Source organism: Thermobia domestica, chromosome 9, assembly GCF_964235325.1.
Source record: "Thermobia domestica chromosome 9, izTheDome1.hap1.1, whole genome shotgun sequence".
Classification (NCBI taxonomy): Eukaryota; Metazoa; Arthropoda; class Insecta; order Zygentoma; family Lepismatidae; genus Thermobia; species Thermobia domestica.
In genome coordinates, this window is record NC_137462.1 from 242,440,528 (window position 1) to 242,459,394 (window position 18,867).

At 34.7% G+C, this 18,867-nt stretch overlaps 1 protein-coding gene across 1 annotated transcript in view; it reads left to right on the top strand.

Moving 5' to 3' along the window:
- The window catches only part of nrm (neuromusculin), an 851,931-nt gene that overhangs the window by 385,466 nt on the left and 447,598 nt on the right, over nt 1-18,867 (top strand). Inside the window, exon 6 of the mRNA XM_081726627.1 lies at nt 10,597-10,758. Within this exon, the coding sequence (XP_081582753.1) occupies nt 10,597-10,758 (162 nt within the window). The remainder of the gene's footprint in view (nt 1-10,596; nt 10,759-18,867) is intronic.

Here is an 18,867-nt window from a genome sequence, read left to right on the forward strand (position 1 = left end):
ACAGAAAAATCACTTGTGATAATACCTAAGTGCATTAACTGTAAAAATATTGTAGTGCATGAAGATACATAGCTCTTCCTTTTATTTTATTGTTTGATATCCCGATATATTCGAGGTATGTCTCTTGATACTTCCCTTAACCGACTTTATTGATTGGAGACCCAATCTTGCATTGGGCAACAGGCATATCAGACCTAATCTACTAATATTCAGATATTCTCCTTTTCTGCACTGGTGGCTCTGGGGCGTACGATGGTAGGGCGTACCCTCTGTTTTACGGATGCTGTGGCAACATGAAATCAGAACATTAACGGAAATGTTAATATGTGCAGAATATTAATATTTCTTATAACATTGAGAGATTCAAACCGAACAGCCCTCCTAGGTTTCTTTTGTAAACTCAACAATTACCCTCGGTCTTTAACATAAACAAACATTTCAGTACAAATAAAGGAAAATAAGCAAACCTTACAGCACCAGCGTCACAAGAGAAATGTAGATTTATTCTGCTTATAGTGTAAGATGGATGGTAATATTTTGTAAAAAGAACAGAAATCAATGATTTGGAGGTAGTATTCGATTCGTTCATAATCGTCTTTCGGAACAAATATTTTAAAACAGAAGTTATATGTAATAACTTGTATCATATACTATGATTTATTATGGCAAATAGAAGAGACATTAACAATATAGAGGGGGAAGTAGTTTTGTTACAGGAATTCTTTCTATTAATGCTGTGTACACAAACTAGAGTAAAAAATCTTATGTTAGTTATCCTGTAAATAACTTATTTAAAAAAACCGTTGTACAAAAATACAAACACTACATATAAAATTACTTTTAAAAATAGTATAATACATTATCGACTAGAACAGAAGTTCACCAGCAAATTAGTGTATCAACGGAAAATCAGCAAAATATAAAACTATTCAAATTCAATGTGAACAATAAAAGGTTACGTAAAAATATGTTTGCTTTTGCACTTATTTTGCTTTCAGTAAGTTATACATTAGTAATGTTATTTGGTTAAGGTAATGTAATATACTAAAGCGGTGTGAAACTAGATAATCGGTTTTCACTCTACCTAGGTAAATAAATATAGAAAGGGTACTGTTTTCCTTATCGCACCCCTTGTTTACAAACTCAAAAACTGCCTGTACTTCTATTCTACATCACCTACATGTAGAATATGTCGTGTGAAATAGTGAACGGAATCCACAATATATAACTGTATAAATTTTAAAAAGTATTACAGAGGTTGATTCATTTATATTGAGCCAAAGTCAACGTAAAACTGTACCGCGCAAGCGTAACTTATCGCCGTGGTATTGCCACAAAGCAAACAACGATATTTAGTCAGTAGAGGAGTGTGTTTAAACGTAGTCTGATGTCGCCAAAACTGAACATATTCTGGGAGGGTTTCATTATGGACATTTCCGATCCTAAGTTCTCTGCGTGGCGCTTCGTAGAAATGTGTCAAGTGCGTAATTTTCGTGTAGAACGTGCCATTATGAATCATATTATATGGAAATATGCGGCACAAAAGTCGTGAGCTCACGATACCGACGCGAGCAGCTCGAATTCGGCCTTCCGTGAAGAGGACCCTGCCGCTATTGCGTGTGGTTCGGCGTATGGCGACCTCCGAAAATCCCCACACACACTGTGCAATGACCAACAAATGTCACACATAATAGGCGACAATCAACCGGGCCATTCACAGCTAATTACGCCTCACTGTCGTTCGCAAGAGCAGTATGCTGAGCGAGAAACGAAGTCCAGGAATTATATCGTTGTATGGAACAAGAATCTGAAATTTGGCAATTCCCTTCTCTGACATCCTTTCAAGAATCTAAATGTGTGCCCAATGAACTATTGTGTTTTTGGACTCTTCAAGCGACGCCTACCCCATCATCGAGTCCGCACAGTCTTCGGTCTGTGGAAAGTCTGTAAGGAACAGTGGGATTCAATACCCATGGTCCAGTCGCAAGGCAATGTCCTGCAATGGAAACTCCGATATTGGGCAACTGTCAGTAGAAGTAGCCTGCAGATTGAATACAACCTGTTGTTGAAACACCAAATTTTCTCGGTAAATAGCATATTCAAATTCGACTCAATATAAATGAATCAACCTCTGTATAAAATATGTTGTCTCTTTCCACTTTTAAAACCGCAATAGTTTCCAGAAGATCTTCATATCAAAATAATTTATCCGTGAAGTGATGTAGAAAATATTTAGTAGAAAAGGATTGTCATAATTTTAAAACCTGGTTGTACTTGAAATGAAAAGCTTCAGCATTTTTTGTACTTTCTTCCAATATTTACTTTTAACTGTAAAGTTTTATCAGATTAGAAAAGCAAGTAATTCAAGAAATGATCTATTGTAGTTCCTTTTTCGAACAAAGTTTCTTTACAGAATCGCCTCACGTGGCCTTGACAGACCACGCGGGTCTCTTAAAAGGAACAAAAGAGAGATAAAGAAAGAACTTTGGATCTAAGTCTCTTTAATATTCATGCGATCTAAGGTCGACTTCAGTGTGTAAAAAAGTTCTTTTCTTAACAAAAACGAAAGAAAAAAGGGGTTATAACGAACCTTTAATCGTCTAAAGTTTTTAAAACTGGTCGCTGGCCTCCAGCATCTTTCTTGAGCTTCATGCAACGTTGAGCAGGTGGTACCAGATGTTCAGCTATTTCTAAAGTAAGAAAGCAAGGTCTCGCGAAAGTTCTATCAAGCTACTGTATACTTGACAACAAGATGTGGTTTTACCGTTTTCGCTTCTTTATAATACTTAATCATATTTGAAGCAGGAGTACAAGTGAATAATTAATTATTACGTGTTTGCTGGACGGTAAAACATCACTTATTGATATTGCTGTTGATGTTTTGAACTACCAATTAGAACGTGTGTCTTTCACACAAAAGTCCTGATCACGAAAATCTCTCCAAAACTAATACCAGAGTCCACCAAAAGTTAACTGCAGCCTTTTGCTTAAATTTCAATTGTGAAAAGTTAAGATGCAGCTTACATTCACAATCTTACAGAAAAAAAATTATATTATTTGATGTCTAAGATGATATTATTTTCTCATTATTTAATCCTCGCACCTCACATGTACTGTCTACATCCTACCATACGATATCACATTGAAGTATCAGGTGCTCCATTTAATTGAAAGTTTCTCGTAATTTATCATGAAAGCAACAGATAGTTTCTTTCTGTTGTTTATGAACAATTATAAATTATTTACAATAAGAACTCATTCAAACTTTATTAGCAAAATTTTATATCTTTACTAGTAAGAGAACAAAGATATGCATTCAGAAACAACAGCGTATTTCCTATATTAATTTACATATCAGTAAAGATAATATATTTAAAATTACAATTGCAGATGAAATGTTGTTTACTGCTGTACGTGATCGACGAATCATATCTAATGTTAACAAATCATGTCATTATATTATACTACGATTCAAATATCCAAGTTTCAGAATCCTGTGGTACTTCCGCAGCAATTCTTGTAGAGATAGTTGGTGATAGCTTGAAATAATATGCCCGTTACGTAGCCAAACTCCCTCTACAAAAATTGTTGCATGAGCACCTTAGGATTCTGAAACATGTATTTTTTGATGGTGCGCATACTACATCCTAAGTGATGTCTTGACCCGATAGTTTTAGAGCTAGGGACCTTTAAAGTTCTTTTTTTCATGTTTTCGGCAGCCTATAAGTCAGAAAGGAAGCATTTGTGCACCCAAATTGGTCTATACTTTTTGTCTTATCTTGGTGTCAGGAATCACCTCCCAAACGTTGTCGGTGTTGTTTTGAAACACCCTGTATATATATAAAACATAATCTTGTGCAAATCTCTTGTCCCCGAGTTATGTCCGTGAAGTTCCGGGTTAGGACCTTGTCTAATTTTCGGAGTAAAATCTCTAATTTGTATTTTATGTAGAACCAAAATTCATGGGATCAATCTCTCAAACTTTAGTTCGAGGAATAAGAAAGTAAATTATGAAGCTTGGTGAATACAGTGCATTTATAATAGATTTTGTAAGAAATCTATCATGAGCAATTTTTTTCTGCAATCGAGAAATTTACTATTGAGAATAAATACTAATGAGAGAAAAGTTAATTTGTTTCTGAATGTATTGTAGAGAATCTATAGTCCAAGAAATTGTGTTGTAAACACATTTATTGAATTTTAAAATAGAGAAATGAAGTAGTCAAGAACGAATTGATGGTACAAGTAGAAAGCAAGAAACAGAGCGAGGACACTTGACAAGATAATCAAGATTAAAATTAAAGATAAATATATTGATCTATTGATACTATTTACGGTTTCATCGCAATTTGCTAATTTGTTAGATTACAAATCTCTGTATTTAACAATCTTAATCTCTGTAGTTAACATACGGAAGAAATTAATGTAATGAACCTACGTTTCGGTACCTGATGCTCTCGTGTGCTCAGTTTTGGCCAAACCAATGGTGGTGCTAAACCAAAGAAATATTTTTATCCATTAACGGCGACACCTTTGAAACAAAAAAAAAAAAAAAAACATTGCAACATCATTTATGTTTACAGAAATTAACATAGAAAATTGGTCTAAAGAAAAATATCAAGAATTTAGTAGTCGATTTTGCTAATGTTGTAAAAGTAAGAAAAAATAAACTTCATATATTTTTTTTAAAAAAAAGAAATGTTAAGTCTGCACTTCTTCCAGAAATTTCCACTTATAAAAATATATACTCAAATATTTTACGGTATTTTTTCTTTACTACAATGTAATCCAAAATTATCTCTATAGGCTCACTAAGATCTTTTAATAACTGTTCTCTTCTACTTTGAATGATTCTCTCTTTTTATGAATCAGTTGTCTTGAATGTTCCAGAATCAAAATCTTATTACTGATCTATATGAACAAAGTTGTTTCGCCTATACCGTCTTCCTCCAATTTTCAATACATTTTGTATTGCATCATAAAGCATTTATGACGCTGACTCAGAATCTTATATAACTCTCCCCTTCTCAAGAAGCAAAAAAAAAAAAAAGTTTCATTCTAAAGAAGAGATTTTTTTGACGTTGTCCAGCGCTGAGTCTGCAATGTGTAACATCCGGAGACTAGAGAGGAATAACAATATAAAGTAGCGTTGCTCGTTGTTGTCTAAGAGGAAGAAGAAATGATTGTATGGTGTTGAAATTAGCTGCAGTGTCTTCGTTCTATGCCATCTGGGGCCCACTTCGTATACAATCGGAAAGAATCATGAGAAAGGAGAAAAGTAAACAACTAAAGTAAACGTTACCTTTACAGTTTTTCACTTTTCTTTCGTAATTTGGTAACTGCATACAAAGTGGCTTCAGCTGTAGTTTACACTACGTATGTGATGTGTTTATTTTATTGAGCAAACACCTTCCAGAAACCGTGCCCTTTTTATATATTACGTAGTGCCGAATAAAATCTTACCCTTCCCTCAAGCTTTGTTAGTATTTTGTAAATAAACAATTCTTAAGTGAAAGCGCTTGAGAAGGTCGATTTGATGAATCCTTTTCCAGTTAATGTAATTCGTTCGAGGTCGTCCTTTTCTTTTTCTTTATCAAATCCTAGTATAAGAACGTGCAAGATGTAGGGTGTGTTATTATTTCTGCTTATATGGCCACTTTCTATTCACTTTGTATTAATGCATATTTTTTAAACGTATTCGTTGAGCATTAATGCACGAAAGCATTAAACCCATCACGATGTTTTAGATATCACCTTAAATGGTAGGTTCTCATTTTATATATCCTCGCCGCTGAACGATGTAGCTTAGTTAAAGAATTATTCATTTTTATCTTCTAGACATATGCCAAGAGCATTTTTTTTAATTATGCTATAATATAAGTAAATAAATAATTTATCAATTTCTTATGTTCAGCCTAAATGTTAGGCTTATTGTAAACTGTACAGATTCTTATATAATAACTATCGCATGGTATATATATATATATATATATATATATATATATATATATATATATATATGTATGTATGTATGTATTTGGCAATTTGTACATTAATTCTGATTCCTATTCATCCTATAATTTCATGTTAACACATGCGTACTTTATATTTGACCATCGTAAACAAATATAAATTCTTACTAGTAACCATGGAAATTAATAAATCAATTGGAAAGGTACAGTAGCTCAGTGACACGGCAATCACCTCTGATGTGTGGGGTCCTTGGTTCAATCACAAATAATTTGAGTTTGTGATGGACAATAACATTTCCATATGTTTCAGTTTCCTTTTCCCCTTGTTTCCGTTATTCAACTGTTTCCTTTCCTATTCTATCTACAAACCCTGCTAAAGTAATTCGTTTGTGTTTATAATTCATTTATTTCAGCTTAGGGCATAAATTTAGATCATAAAATTATTTCATTTTATTTTCTACCACTAACCATTTTGCGCACACAATCTCTACACATATTATTATTATATTTCTAAGTCTTGATTTTGAACACACGTGCACATATTATTAAATTCCCAAGTCCTGATCTTGAACACACGTGCAAATATTATTAAATTACCAAATCTTGATCTTGAATACACACATGCACATATTATTATTATTATTATTATTATTATTATTATTATTATTATTATTATTATTATTATTATTATTATTATTATTAAATTTCCAGGTTCTTACCTTGAACACCCGCGTACATATTATTATTAAATTCCCAAGTCATGATCTTGAACAAACGTGCACATATTATTATTGAACTCCTAAGTCCTGATCTTGAACACACACATTTCGACTTTAAACACAAAAGTTGGATACATTTCGACGGATCCATATACATTCATGTTAAGAAAATTTTGCTGAATTATAAATATTAATAAGTAAGAAAGAAGAAACAACTGTAGTAATCTAATACTTTGAAGGGATATATCTGCAACAATAATATACATCTTGTTTTTTTTTCTTTAAAAAATTAGAACGAAAAATTATTTTACAGACCAAAATGATTCGCATTTCACCACTTACAAAATTTTGGTTCTCAAAAACAAACAAGAATACTTATCCTTTGTAAATAAAGTTTGATTTAAATTAGAAGAAAATGCATATATGTCACTTGAATGTAAAGAATTTAAAATGTTCAATGTGCTAATGAAAGGCCATGATAGCAGTTACAAACGTAAACTGCAAAAATATACTGTTGTTTGCTTTAGTATATAAATAAATGGCAAAATATGGCAGTGTTTCAACATGTCTACTACCCACACCGATATATATATATACACGTTTCTCTTTTATATATATATAAAAGAGAAACGTAGTCTGAAACCTGGTTTGCAGTGCTTTTGCGGGTATCTTGTCTTGGAAGAAACAGTGGCCGGAAATTCAGAGAACTTGTTCCTTGGAGTTGCGTGCGGTACACACAGACTTTTCTCATCCTCTGAATGGGCGGAGGAGCTTCCCGTGTTTTCCTCTCAAAACAACCAAATTGCTCTTCTAGACTTTCAATCCCTTTCCTCCTCCACAACTACTGCCTCTTTTTGTACACTGCCAGAGTTTAAGTAGGCGCCAGTATCCCTATGTCTGGTAATTAAAATTAGCAAGTTGTTAAAAAAAAGAACCAGTTAAACTTCTTTTTAAATCGAGATGTCCGAGTTCGACTTCCAATTGTCGACCTTGTTACAAGACTGTATTTTAACACTCAATATTAACTGCTTTTCTTCTATACTTCTAGAAGGACAAAATTTTAACGCAGTGCATTAAATCTAATTGTCCTCTTTTCCGATTAGGTACATAAGAAGAACATACTTCTGGGATATACTCGATTTGTAAATTCAGTTCAGTTTTAAGTCCCACGGTTATGTTGAGTTGTTGAGTTGATTTTAGTTTAGCGTCCCTTTCAGCAGCGAGGCTATATGAGACGTGGACCTACTGATTAACGTGGAATCCGAACCACATGAGCTCCCGCCGGGAATCGAACCCGGGTCTCCCACGCCAAAGGCGCGTACGCTAACCGCTTAGCCACGGAGGAGCTCCCCACGGTTATGTTGTGTATGCTAAAGAAGACGGTGACGATGGCAATGAATGAAATGATAGAAAAAGATGAAAGGAAACGGGAGAACAGTAGCATCATTCCTGATATTGCCAGGGGGGGAAAGATGCTTCATTGACATGGGAATGTTCATGTTTTTTATTTCCACATTAGTATACAATCGACTAGAAAGTATGGAAATCTCAAATTCAGATTGGGACAATGCTCCACCTCTCTCCCCAAATGACACACCTGCGGGAGAAAACTCGCGCACACGGGGTTTGTCTATCATAAACCCCAGTTGGTGCCAACTGGAGACCCCACTTACCAGAAATGAATGTTCTATGCTGAGAATATGACGAGCAGTGGTTGGAACTCACTGATTTGTTGCATTGCAATTTTTTATTAGTAATGATTTCAGGGAGTGGCCCGGAGAAAAATCCGCGTGGCCAGTGTGGATTAGCAATACTTTTGCACTACTACTTTTCACCCCCTGTACATTGAAAGTTCCCCTCGGGGAGAAATGTGAAATGAGCACTGCTTCGAATGGTCTTCAACCTACGCACGTTCTGAGCTCGAAAGGTAACGTTCATTGATGTTCTGAAATGTACTGCAAATTTCGCAACGTTTGGTTGAGTTCTATTCTTATACTATTTTATTACACATGGTTGGAATACACGCTTGCAATCCCTCTGAAACTGCAAATTTATATTTATGAAATTTTGGATGCAGAAATTTTCGCGATCCTCTTTTACATGTCACCTTTGAAATTAATTATGCATAGAAAACTCAGCTCACGATGCCGTAAAATACGTGCGCGTTATTGTAATATATATATAATTGTATTGTCAGTAATATTTTTAAAGCTAATAATCGAAAATTGAAAATAAAATTACTCCATAAGTATACTACGTACAAACACTTGTAACATTTCTTAAAAATTAGATTGATTCTATGATTTTCGAGGATTTGTGCTTATTTGTACTCGTAAAATATGTTTGAATTTCATGCATACACTAATTCTTGACGAATATTCAATATCTTGAACATTTTTTTGCCCATAGCTATCTAAAACTGTTGTGAACAATGGACATCCTTACGTAAACCATCCATGTTAAGTGTTGACACCGTGTACTCACATCTATTAATAGATGTCTCTGTTGACATTAACCTTTCCCAGTATGTCTCTAGAATCACTAAAATTAAAATATACTTAACACCGTTAACTTGAATGTAAGCAAGAATTTTGCAATTACTTACTCTAGGCAATATACTTCTCTTAACTTCAAATATAAAATGAAAACAAAATTGAATATTATAAGAAAATAACTGATATAAATGATCTAGGTATAATTTTTGGACAGTAGATTTATTTGTCAACAACATATCGAAAAATGTGTTAATGAAGTAGTCATGGAGTTTTATTGTAGAGTTCTAGAGAACTTGTAAATAACTGAACTTCAATAACATCACTTATTAATTTCATTAGAAGCAAACTAGAATATCTAGTGTGAAATCCTTATTACAAATGTTACATTAAGGAAATGACAGAATACGGATAAATATTGTACGATATCTAAACTAAGAAACAAGAATCCTCATATAACGAAAACATTTTAAAAGAGTACTACAAGAATTTAAATGTAGTGCTTTACGTGCCAAAAGAAAAACAGTTAGGGACCACACGTTTCTATATAAATTAGTTACTGGCATATTTGAAAATTAACAGTTTTTAGAATAATTATACTTTGACACCAAGAAGAGTAACTTACGGTCGACAAAAATATTATATTGTAAACAAATCTAATGTAATATTACTTGTGAGAATAAGAAGACAATACACATCTTCAACAGAGATAATACAAATGTTTATTTCTCCATGTCATGTAGTGAATTCATACCTCAAATAAAAAATATATATATTTAAAGATTACTTAGTATCAGCATAAAAACGAATTTTTCTCACAATTTTGTATTTTGTATTCTTGCCCATTGTATATTCATACATTTCTCTTTTTATTGGATTCTTTTCTTTGTGTCTTTCTTTCTCATTTTCAGTTTCAGTTTTCCTTACTATGCTTTTATTATTACTAATAATAATATGTATATTTTTGTGTATGTTATGCAGTATTAATTTCAACCTTATATATTGTAATGTTTATTGTAAAAGGAGGAACAGCTCTGATGTAGAAGACAGATAAATAAATAAGTAAAAGGAATGAACAACTAAGAAAAAGAAAGGAAAAAGAAAAAGATAGCAAAAAATAGTTAAATACAAAAAATCATCATTCTGTAATAAAGGAAAATGTAGCTGATATTTTTCTTCCCACATGTATCACTATCTCTGAAATTAAATGCGTGTTAATATGTGTTAGGTGATACACTTTAGTTGTCAATAACAATGAAATATTGGTTCAAATTATATGTAAAAAAAAAAAAAGTGATGCTAAAGCTTCCCTGATATGACTATACATATTACTATTATCATAATAATAACATTCATACAGGTTAGTTTTATCAAATGTGAATTTAAAAATTCCATTGACATTTGTTCTTTCAGGGGATTACACAACTGAGCTCACCCACCAAGAAATAGGTACTGGTAGAAATCGTATCCAATTGACCTTAGGTCGCGGTGACCTAGGAAGAAATTATGAATGTCGCGCAACAAACGATGCATTAGAGAAACCTCTTCGGTCGTCAGTGAAAGTTGATGTTCATGGTAAGTATTTATTTACTCTAATATACATTTACTTGTTTGTAATATCAACTTGTTTTCCCGTATTTATATTGGTATAAGAGTACATTAAAATATCACAAACAATAATTTCACAATCAAGAGAGTAAACGAGATTGCCGTGTAAAATTTTCGCAACAAGGTAAGTAAAAAACACTTAAGAAATAAGAAATTAGTTGTGAACAGCTCGAGTAAAGTTAATCCTAATATCACATTTTGAAGTGTCAACATGAAATTCGTAATTAATTCTATCTGAGAAAACTAGTAAGACATTACTCGAGGAAAAATTGTATTAAACGGGCTTAATACAGGGTATGACGAAAGAAAAAGGGAGAAAAAACTATATTTGATACATGGTAAAACAACGGATAACTGCTATGTCTCAAGAAGAACACGTTAGCTGCAAACTATAGTGCATAGAAACTTGTCAGCATGTCCCAAGTAACTTGTCAATGATGTAGCTGAATTCTGATGAGGTACTAAAACAGCGATATTAATATATAAGTAATTACATTAACTATGAGCCTATAAGAGATATTTTTAGTCAGAAAATATGTTAGATTATAAACACGGTGACCCAATGATAGTATTGAAATTAATATTTTTTTTTAAAAAAAAGTTCAAAGATGCTTCACACGACCCTTCTTTTCCGCTGTATTGGTGTCTTACTGGCAGATGCTACTGCTCATGAAGCTCTATCATATTTTCTTTTTTCGCTCTTTTATTCCTTCAGCAATTCAGGTGGGGATTTTTACTTCCTTATTCATAATCCCTTATTATGTTAATCCATACTGTAAACTCTTAATTTCATACTTCTCTTGTTTCTAATTTTATTTTTTGTGTTTATGAAAATAAATACACAAAAAAGTAATGATAAAATGTGTGTGAATAAGAGCAGAAAGACCTTTAAAAATATGACAAGGACAAAAACACTTAACGAACGTTCTGTTGTTATAGTACATTTGATTTCCCTTTGTTGTTTGAATTACATAATTTATACCTTTTACCGAACATTGTTGGGATCATCAGATCTAGGAGACCGTGTGGCCAGAATGGAAGAAAGTAGGAACGCTTTGAAAGTTTTAACTGGAAATCCAATAGGAAAACGACCATTAGGAAGACCTAGGCGCAGGTGGCAGGACAATATTAAGATGGATCTCGCAGAAATAGAAATTCAAAGTAGAAACTAGATTCAGCTAGCAAAAGGGGGGCGCGGTGGCTCAGTGGTAGAGCGTTCACCTCTGGTGCTTGGGGTCCCGGGTTCGATCCCAGCCCCCGCCAAGTGAACTTTGTGGTGGACAAACACCGTGCTCGTGGTTTTCTCGGGGTTCTCCCGTTTCCTCCCACTTTCTTCATTCCACCATTTCACTCATCTCTCATCATCACCGTCTCCTTTAGCCTAACCGGCATAACCGTGGGACGTGAAACTCAAAGATTTCATTTCATTTTTTCAGCTAGCCAAGGATAGAAGTCGATGGAGAGCTTTTGTGAACGCGGCATTAAACCTCCAGGTTTCATAGGCCATAGAGTGAGTTTGTTGTGCGAATTGACCATATTGGAATTTTTTAACCCAAAGTTTACAATTGGTAAAATAGTGATTATATCAGTGTTACATAACGAAAATATATCCGTATTCCTGCATTACAGCATCAGCACATAGCGAATTTGATTACTTTTCCCATTATGTTAAGTAGGGATAGAAGTAGAAAAGGAATAACTTCTCAATTGCCTTATCTGACACCATCATACTTGATATATTTATTACATGAAATTTCCCTTTTAAGAAACTCCAGTTTACCAGAAATTTAACACTATTAGAAAACTTGATAAAAAAATTGTTAATGCATGCGTCTTAATCATTAATGAATATGTTGATACAATGTTGAAATGAAAGTGTGATGCAATGTTAAAAAATGAGTTGTAATGGCTCTGGAAGTATATGATCAATATTTCAAACACTTGCAGTGATGAGCAACGTGGCAGTTGGAATATTGGTCACGTGTGCGTAAAAAAAAATTGTAGGGATAAATTTCAACATACACGCCAGAGGAATGGCTCGTTACATTATGACGCACCTTGCATAATTATAATAAATACATTTCACTCTCGTTATGGGTATGTGAGGGGAAAATATGTGTATGACAGGTGTTCGTAATCAAAATTTCTATTCAGATCGAAGAGAGCAATGAGAACCTTTTGTAATGATTCGAGTAATCAATAAATGGAAAGATATGAATACATATGTACGGACGCTCATATACATGTGACAGATTGACACAGTTCTGTCAATACCACATGGTGTGTGTATATTCGTGGTTCGTATTAGACAAATAGCAGATAAACTCACAGAAGTTTTACTCTGTTTATATAAACATAAATGGGATGCGGTTATCGCTCTATCTAATTTTGTTATATTTGTCCCAGATAAATAAGATATTTCCTTGAAATCGTTATTTCCAAGAGAAGTTTGCTTGTTAAAAACGTCATGCTACTACTTGTAATTTTATCTACGTATGTGGTTTAACATATTTTTAGCTTTTATCTAGTAACATCTTGTTGATGTAACTTACAAATTCGAGTCAAAAACTTACATTAAACTGAACAGGCATTAAATTTAGTGCCAATTGTTTCAGATGCTAGTCGAAGCAATCATATTGAAAAAGGAAAATCATAATATTCCATCATGTATTTGTCAATATTTCAGTAAAAATGTATAACTTTGTTAAACAATAAAAATGAGCTCTTTAGGAATAGATGCTGTAAAATGTTTTCAATCAAATTATACTAACGAGCCTGAGGAAGGTAATGCTAAAAATGTATGAAACAGTTATGTTTGTTGCTAATTCAATAAACACTTTTTTAAAGAAAGTAATGTTCTAGCTGCAAGGTTTCTCAGTTTTAGTACTGAACCAAAACTAACTTCCAGTCATGCGTCATATCTTAATTTACATGTAAGTATTTCAAAATGTGGAGATAGATATCCTTTACAATTGAGGTCTTGAATTGAAAAAATCATCCCAAGTCCATCGTTATCGTATTTTGAGCTTTTTATTCATCGGCATCTATGTTTCAAGTGTTATTCATTTACATATTCCTACCGCCAAAGTCCAACTCTAAATCCTCTTTCTAATGCAAAATAACATCAGCTGAATGAAATAACATCCCAAGTCAAGTGACTTGGGATGTTATTCAATTCAGTGGAGACTGATATAATTTATTCAGCTATAATGTTTTATTCGAGCTTAGTTCGGAACAACGAGAAGTCAAAGTTAGTCTCTTCTCAAACATTTAATAACATTATTACACTCATTTGTCCGCTTTTTGATGTTGGTACAGCAGTACATTTTTTATCTATTTGATTTCGGTACATTTTTATACGTAATATCACGATAATGCAGAGAAAACTAAATACATGGAAGTGCGTCGGGACCGTAATACGGCAAATTGTGGAGGCGTTAAAATATTAAATAATACTTTTGATAAAGTGGATACTTTCAAATATTTAGGATCAATATTAACAGACGAAAATCATATTCACGAAGAAATTAAATGTCGACTAAAAGCAGGGAATTCGTGTTAATATTCGGTTCAAAATCTCTTGTCGTCGCGAATTCTGTCGAGGAATTTGAAGCTTAAAATATATAAAACGATAATCATGCCTGTTGTTCTGTATGGTTGCGAAACATGGTCGCTTACTCTGAGGGAAGAACATAGACTGAAAGTATTTGAGAACAGGATCCTGAGAAGAATATTCGGACCCAAGAGGAACGAGAATGGGGAATGGCGGAAGCTTCATAACTAGGAACTACATAATTTATACGGTTTACCCAACATTGCTAGGGTCATCAAGTCTAGGAGGCTTAGGTGGGCAGGTCATGTAGCTAGAATGGAAGAAAGTAGAAACGCTTTCAAAGTCTTGACTGGTAGACCCATAGGAAAACAACCATTAGGAAGACCTAGGCGCAGATGGGAGGATAATATTAAGATGGATCTCGCAGAGATAGGAATACAAAGTAGAAACTGGATCCAATTAGCTAAGGATAGAAGTCAGTGGAGAGCTTTTGTGAACGCGGCACTGAACCTCCGGGTTCCATAGGCCATAGAGTTAGTTAGTTAGTTAATATCACGATAATACGTACGTACATCACAACAGTCGCTCAACAATACTATAACACAGTGTGGCGTAATTTCAGGATTTGCTTGAGGGAGGAGTAGGCCACTCAAATAGAAGTAGAGTTGTAGGTGTTTCAAATTACACCTGTGAAAAATCTTTCAAATTACGGACCTGTGTGAAAAATCTTTCAAATTACGGACCTGAATTTAAAAACACCCCAAGGGTTGTCACCTTTCCAAAGCAAAATATAGCGACACTTTATGCAGATTTTCAGGTGAGAGAATGTATCGAAATTATTTATCTGTAATACCCTATGTGAGTCACTCTATAGTGAAGAGCGAATCATATACTGTATATTGCATTGATGAAAGGAAAGTGATATACTTTAAATCATATATAACCTATAAAATGTTATAATAATAAAAATATATCCAGTGGAATACAGTGTAGCCTAGGTGTAGGTCTATATGTTACGTACATAAACACATGAAAGTAAACACTGGAAGTAGTTAACTATTGCATTATTTTAATATAGTTTTTGTGTAGTTATCGTTTGTTACTGCTTTAGGTACTGCCAATCCAGGTTTACGGTTGCTGCTTACATTTAAATGTATATCCCTCGTTACTTGTTGCTCTCTCGAGAAGTCGATCTTCACCAATTACAAAGTGAGGTTAAACTTTCTGTTGCCAGACATATTTCTACCTGCCTGTCATTGTTGTGATTTTTCCTCTTATTTTGAAGACCCTGTATAATAATGTGGAAAATAAGTTTTCAAATTAATAATGATAGTTACAAACTTCATTAGTAAATATGTACATTTTAACGTTCAGAGAGAGAGCCATGTTGGGACGCGGTACATTTTCTCCAAAATTAGGATTCTCCCACAAAATCGTGACCGGTGGCAATCCTAGTTGATAAATGTTTTACGCAGTTGGAATTCTAATGAGGGAGAGAAAGAAATGTAATTATTGAGACATCTTACAACAAGTCGCTTTCAAACAAGAACATTCAATGTTATACGAGGTTGTTCAGAGTACATTTGGTCAATTTCGACTTACCTAAAAATTTAGAAAAATCCATGGTGCCAGGTCCGTAAGTGCTCGATGTGTTTCCCTTGGTTCCTAACAATAGCCTTCTAACAATAATAGGCTTCTCTGAAGAACTGGGAGGGGAATTTTGTCCCATTCCCTTTGCACAGCTTTCCAAAGTCCTTCCACACTTGTCACACGCCGTTTTCCCAAAGCCCGCTTCAGCAATCCAAATCCACAATAGTCCATAGGGCTTGCATCTGGAGATTTAACACGTACCACATTGAAAGGTATCACCTGTATACCACTTGCCTCTTCCATCTCAATGTAGAATGCGAGGGACGATCGTGAGGTATGTGATGAGGCCTTGTCCATGTGAATGCGCGCCAGATTGGCGTCATTTCCGTACATTGTTGGAATCTCATGCTCGTAGATCGGCCGCATGATCTGCTCCTGAAAATACTGCGAATTTATTTTGCAGTTCTTCGCCACCTTTGTTTTGCCAGATGCCTTTCTACAGCTTCCGGGCGTTACACTTTCGTTCCTTTTGGTGGACATCCGTCAGAAGATGGCCGCAAGCTTTCATGACTTTTTCCAGTTTGAGTTGATGGTGTAATGTCCGGCTCACAGTCTCCAAAGACACGTCAAGACGATTAGTCATACACCTTTGTGTTGGCGGATTTTCGTGCTTTGCCATTTTGTAAAGTTTCCTCTGCATGACGGAGGTGGCCGTGCTGCATTCCCGCTTCTTAGGCAACTTCGTTGGTGATCCAAATGGTGGAGCTTCGTTGCCCCTGTACTTTTTAATAACGTTTTTTTTTATTCCACTCAAACTTATGTTGCAACCATTCTTCTTGCACTGTTTTCTAATGACAAACACTAAAGTGGGCGTCATAAAGAGCCGTAGCATAGCCTTCCTAAAACCGGCTTAGTTTGGGCGGCATTTTGGTCACAGAGCGGAAACCCACACACTTGGAAACAAACTTAACACAACACTCACAACAATGGTCCTGTTTTGTCCGTTATTGTCGTCCGCGCGAAAAAACAACTCCATTTGCAGGAAGCCACTGCACAACACTGCAGGACGCCACGAGCCAGGTCGGGTGAGTCCATTCTGCCAGGGAGGACGAAGGAACGAAATCGGCCAAACGTAGGCTGAACAACCTCTGTAATGCTTTTTGTTCCTCCTGAAGAAAATATTCCGGTAGACTTAGGTTATTTTTCAATTCAGGTGTTCAGTTATGCAGTAAAATTTAAAAATACCTGGTGCTCCTGTTAAAGTTAGACAGATGTACATATACATACTTAGCCCTTCTCACTAGTCTAGTGGCTGCAGCTCTTACATGGAATCCCAAGTACGATTTATGGTGGTAGATAATCGGCCCAAAATTGCTATTATTGTTCGCGTTAAGAAGTTGTAGGCCCACTTCTCATATAGGCTTAGAACTGAAATGGACTTTAAATACCAAATCAACCAACCAATAGTTACCATCTCTTCTTCTCTTATCCTCTTTTAAAACTGACAGTGTTACATGTTGGACTTAACCATCTCCGGTTTCAATGTGGGATGCACATGGTTCGGAAGTCCATATTATTTTCACACTCTAAGTGAAATTTACGTATGATACTTCTCCTTCGTGAATTAATGCAGTTCGCTTGTTCGTACTTTGAATGAATGACTGAATAATTTTACATAATTGAGTAGCATGCGAATTCATTGGAATTCTCGCATTTACCAGTGCGTTTGTGATGTGTCAACCCTTTCTGTATATGATTATACTTAAGAAGCTAAATGTAAGGTGAATCTAGTATAGGCTTTCGCATGTATGTGCGGATGGGTACTTGGTACTTGTTTATTTGAAAAGGGAAAGAAACCTTTGATTAGGGAATGAAAACTATGAGAGGGTATTTTAAGGACGACGTTTATGGAAAGGGATATGCTGGTATTATCACTAAAGTAATAGAAATAGCAAAACCAGAAATCATTCCATGGATCTTAGCAGTTTTATCATTCTGAAGCAAAAAAGAATATATTCAAGAACTCAATGGAACATATCAGTAAAGAATCCAACAAACACTGATATGTTTATTAACCTCAACTGAAGAAGAACTTCACACTCTCACTCATAACATAAACGACAACACAAAAGCAAGTACGCTAATACGCAGAAGTATCTTTGAAAGTAAGACGTAATATTTGAATAATGTTTTCTAGTTTGCTGAAGGATATGGACCAATTCACACCAAATTCATACACATTCCTATGGTACAGTACAAACTGAGTGATGTAGAAGAAAGAAGTCAACGTTGAAGCATTTGAAGGTAAGGAATAGTAGTTCATCTGAACGCTTCAAGAAATTTATAACCAAACCATTCAGAGGTTTTGCGGTATCTGCTGCAGAACCACAAAGCTGTAAAAGTTATTCACTTGATGAAGTAGCCCAGGAGGTTGGCGATTCTATCCCTTCCTTGCTTGGAGGAATAAGCACACTCGTAGATTCTACCCAAGATATGTAAATATAGAGTTGTGACTACGTTAACAATCTCTTTAGTTGTCTCATTGTGCTAAGTAAACATAGCAATTTATATGCCTGGACACAACCTGAGACTACACACATCAAAGGCAGGCGCGCTGACCATTAGGTTGCATTGGAGCATTCTTTTCCGTAGTGATTGTTATGACTGGTACACAATTTGACAGATAAATACAATTCATAGTCTACAAATATGTTCAAGAAGTTGTGCGGACACCATCTCAGAGGAACAGCTTTCACCTCATATATGATAGTATCTAGTTTCTCTGGTTTCACCTCATATTGTCATTCCACCAATTAAATAAGAATTATTCACAATCATTAACCACCTATCTTCTTTATCTAGGAAATATTGCCGTGGTCCATTAAAGATTTTATTTCGTTTCACAGAGGCCGCGGTGGCTCAGTGGTAGAGCG